Source organism: Morone saxatilis, unplaced genomic scaffold (genome assembly GCF_004916995.1).
Source record: "Morone saxatilis isolate NCDOM2014 unplaced genomic scaffold, NCSU_SB_2.0 Contig8, whole genome shotgun sequence".
Classification (NCBI taxonomy): Eukaryota; Metazoa; Chordata; class Actinopteri; family Moronidae; genus Morone; species Morone saxatilis.
In genome coordinates, this window is record NW_023340257.1 from 27,499,790 (window position 1) to 27,504,482 (window position 4,693).

Genomic DNA, 4,693 nt, shown 5'->3' on the forward strand with positions numbered 1-4,693 from the left:
CGGGCGACCCCGTGGGTTTTAAGAGGTTTTATACATCGAGATCATTTCTATAAAATCCAGACCAGGCCTCTATTGGAGACCTGCGTTTATTTGTCAGAACGTGAAGCCACACCAGGCTTTTAAAAGAGACCTGCGTCTATTAGGGACCTGCTTTTATTGGAAGGTTTACGGTACTTACTTTCCACGTCGAAGCTTTAGCTCTGGTTTAAGGTCAATAAACGACATCCTGTTGGATTCTGTCTGCAAACGGCTTTTAAATCGCTTGTTTTCTGAATGGAGTTTGGTTGTTCAAGGCTACGCTAACAGATATTTAGATAACAGAGGACAACTCAACTCCGTTCAAATCCCCTTTCTTTGCATTTATTTAAGAAATAGACCAAAATATAGTAAAATACAGCAACATTTAATTGTATATTTACAGTAAGTTAAACTACTGTTAAACAACTGTACTCTAATGCTATTTACTGTATTTTTACTGTATTTTGACCTGTTTCTGCTGTATTTTATTATATTGTACTGTATTAATATTGATATATTACTGCTAATTATTATTACTATTATTAATCTTCACTTACTAATTTTGTAATATTACTAAAATATACTGTAATGCAATATAAACTACGGTACCAGTTACAGCACAATAACAACAACAGAATGGATATTTAAAGACTTTATAACTGGGGCAGAAGAGAGAGAGTTGGTTTTTATATCTTTGAGTTGAGCTGGTCTGAGTTTCTGGGCTCTGATTGGTTGTTTCTGATTGTTGTCTCTTCGGTTGTTCTGTTCGGAGACGTCATGGATCCCAGTTTGGGAATTTTCTCTCTGGATTCAGTTTCATTCAGGCTCCTGTTTGGTTTAGTGTTTGCTGATGATTGTTTGTCGTTTCTGGACTAGAAACCATCTCTCTGCTCTTATCTCTCTCTCTCTCTCTCCCCCTCCTCTCTGACACCATGTCTCTCGCCCCTTCAATGTAATCTAATTACTAGCTACTACAGGAAATGACCTCATTTGGACTTTGACAGGATTGGATGACGGATTTCAGTTTGTTAAAGTTTCCATTACAGCATGACTGTGTGTGTGTGTGTGTGTGTGATTAAATGTAAAACACACAGTTTATTCAGTGTGTTTTACATTTAATAGACCATAATGTCAAATCAGCTCCTCTTTAACCCTTTAACAGACAGTTTAATGAGCTCACAGGTTGTGTGTTTACTTAAAGATGTCTTATATTAGCATCTGTAGCAGTTTATGTATTAATCACTTTTTATTGATAATTTGTAACTTGAAAAATGAGACCCTGACTTCCTCTGCTGCCTGTGGATGAGTTAGGATTTTTTGTTTTTATTTAAATGACCTCCACCCCGCCGATGCTAACATTAGCCATCATCATTATGAGCTGTTGCCTGAAAATGCTCAATGGTTGGTTGGTTTTGTGGGCGGTGCTCCTGCGTACACAACAGGGTGTTCAACGCGTATTCGGCTGTGTTTTGCCGAGACTGAACCAATTGTGGATCGATCTGACGTCACTTTGTGGAGTTTGACTTTATGGCTGTAGTGTAAATAAATATCCAGTCTTCTCTCTGGTGGTTTGTTTCTGTCGCACAGAGGCGTCAGTGTCAAACCGAGACCGTTTATAACCAGTTATAGATCTTCGTTTAACTTCTGTCACAATGTTCAGACGCAGCATCCGGCGTCGCCTCACCTACCAGAACGTACACCGTCTCCAACCTGTGAACAGGAAACCACCTGTGCTGTCAGGGACGCCCGGCTCAGGCTGGCATCACACAGGAAGTCAAACAGGAAACAACAGAATAAAAACAGGAAGTCGATGAGGAGCACAGAAAGTAACGCTGATTATCAGAGTTTGATCTTTACAGACACACCGAGGACAGCCTGGTGCAGGCTAATGTTAGCATCAACGGGGCGGAGGTCATTTAAGCGAACACATAAAAATATATGATACAATCTTTAACATTATCATTTGACACTGGTGTTGAAGTGATTCTGCAAGCGATTAGCCAATTTGAACATTTCATGCTGCTGTCAGGCTTCAATAAACACCTCAGGAGACACACAGCAGAACAGTGCACACACACTTTCCTGTGGATCAGTCTAATTACTGAAACATCATCCACCTGTATATAACTGTATATAGCAACATATTTATTTTACAAATGTACATCAGGACTGAGCACCTTACCCCCCTTGCTTTTGCAGCTATTACTTCTATGTCCTAGTGTTTATACTGTTTATTTTTTTATATTTCTTACACTGTTTTTGTCCACTTTCATATGCGTTGTGCTTTTAATCTCATTGTACATGTGTATAGTGACAATAAAGGCATTCTATTCTATTCTGTGTAGCTGCAGAGTCCCGTGAGAGTATAAAGGTGTGGAGAGTGAATCATTATAACTACTAACACGTACGCACTTTCTGATACTGAAACGAGTCTCTCCACTTATTATAAACCATTATTTCAGCTTTGGTCTCTTTCTCTTCTCTCTCTCTCTCTGTCTTGTGTCTGCAGGATTATCTCGGCTTGTATCTCGACTGCGTCCGCTGCCACTGAAACGGAGCAGGTCACACTCTGTTTTGCAACATCGAGGACATCTACGAGTTCAACAGGTAACTCACCTGCTCCTCAATCAAACACACACTCACACACTATTTCTATGTGCTTTCTATGTAGGGATATGTCAAAGGTTTGTGACTTTATCTCCGAGTGCTTCTCTCTCCGCTTTCTACAGTGCAACATGGGCCAACTACCGCTCGTTAGTCAGAAATGTGTCACTGATCCTCTGTTGGTTGATGAATGTGAAAATATAATGAGCTTCCTATAAACCACATCGAAATATGCTACAGGAAGTCTTGTTCTGACCCTTTTTATTTCATGCAAGGATTTTTTGGTGGATTTGAGTCTGGAAAAGCTCTTGTGGGTAACGACAGTACAGGCAGACATGACAGACCAGCAGCGTACCAGACAGATAAGCTGGCGTGGAAACATTCAAAACCACTGGCAATGCATAACGCTGCCAGGGCTGGGGTTTGATTCCCGCCGGACCGATTCTCTCCCGATAAAAAAGCTCTCTTTTGGGGTTTTTTCGAGCGTCAGAGCTGTTGAGCCTCATATGCCTGGACCAGATTCTTTTCAGGTTTTTCAAGAGCAGGAATGTCGCACCTCCGGTAGGCAGAAGAGAGAGAGAGGAGAGAGAGAGTGCGATGCCTGTTTTCTTTGTCACGCTAGTTTGACAGCAGCCGTCCTCCTGCTATGTTCACAGCAGCTCAACAGCCGTGCATTGTGGTTGTTTTGTACAGCGCCAGGTCGTGTTATTGCGGCAATGTGACGGACCTGCTGTGTATGGGTGTGTTAACCAAGAGGTTCGGTGATTTACAGGTTTAAAGATTGTGAGAAACGTTTAAAATTTTGGTTAAAACAGATTTACTTGTAAGTCGGCCCATCGAAACTGCACTGGAAATGTTTCTTTTATTTATATTTTAAATTTCAACTGCTTGTCATGAAAACAGAAACATAACACAACATGATTTAAACTTTATCAATCAGTAGTTTGACTTAACTCAACTTTATGTTTTAAATGTGCTGTGGGGTATTGACTCTCCTGATTGCTGAGGTTAAAATTGAGAAAAAAGCACCAAAATAAGCGCCAAAATAAAAGCATGAATAAATAAAGTATCAGTTGTCTGTCATTAAAAATTAAGAACACAGATCGAGCACAGAGCTATCATCGTCCTAATCATCAGAGTTACTCCTCCGCCCACCAGAGACTGACACTAGGAAATCAAACCTCTCTGAATTACTTTTTGATTTTGTTCCCGACGAAGTGTTGTTCGTGTGTTGTGTGTGTTTCTTTGAAGGCTGTGTGGAGACTGTTAAAATATGTCACACACACCACACACACACACACACACAACTACACACAACCCTCTGAGAGTCTTTTTTCACAATTTTCACTTTCTTTGTTTTGCTCCAACACACACACACTCACCAACACACACCATCTTCTATCTATCTATTCTATCTTATTATACATGTCAACACAGTTTTCATTCCATCCATGCTTTCCTGCCCTGTTTCTCATGGAAATATTGTATAGACCGAGCGGAGAGACCAGACAGACATGCATATAGACACGGGAGAAGAGAGCGGAGAAGGGTCTTCTCTTGATCAGTTAAATTAGATTGTCATTTAATAATTTAGTGTAATTCTTGATGAGGCAATTCCGTCTTCTCAGAAATCCCCTCAACCTTTACCTCCTGTTGTCTGTCTTCTCTCTCTCTGTCTGTCTGTCTGTCTGTTGTCTTCTGTCACTCTTCTCAGGTTCGTCTCAGAGTTTGACTTCAAAAATTTACCTGGTTTCTGTCTTTCTTTTTGTCCGAGTAGAGAAAGAAGAAAATAAAAAGAAACCCCCTCTCTGTTCACACCACATCAACTCACACCCTACACAGTCAACACACAGTCACACACACATGACACACACACACACCACAACACACTACTAAGTGTGTAGACATAACAACCAGAGTGGCTACATCATGCAGCAATACTTCCCACATGACGACCATACAAGCAACGTTGTGTGTGTGTATGTGTTCGTTGTGGTGTGTGGGGTGTGTGCTGTGTTGTGTGTGTGTGGTGTTGTCTGTGTGTGTACAAAATCACTGAATACAGTTATAA

At 40.7% G+C, this 4,693-nt stretch overlaps 1 protein-coding gene across 1 annotated transcript in view; it reads left to right on the forward strand.

The window, feature by feature from the left end:
• plekhg2 (pleckstrin homology domain containing, family G (with RhoGef domain) member 2) overlaps window positions 1-4,693 on the forward strand; it is a 61,023-nt gene that overhangs the window by 12,270 nt on the left and 44,060 nt on the right. Inside the window, exons 3-4 of the mRNA XM_035679668.1 lie at window positions 1,679-1,844; window positions 2,580-2,625. Coding sequence (XP_035535561.1) covers window positions 1,679-1,844; window positions 2,580-2,625 — 212 coding nt within the window. The remainder of the gene's footprint in view (window positions 1-1,678; window positions 1,845-2,579; window positions 2,626-4,693) is intronic.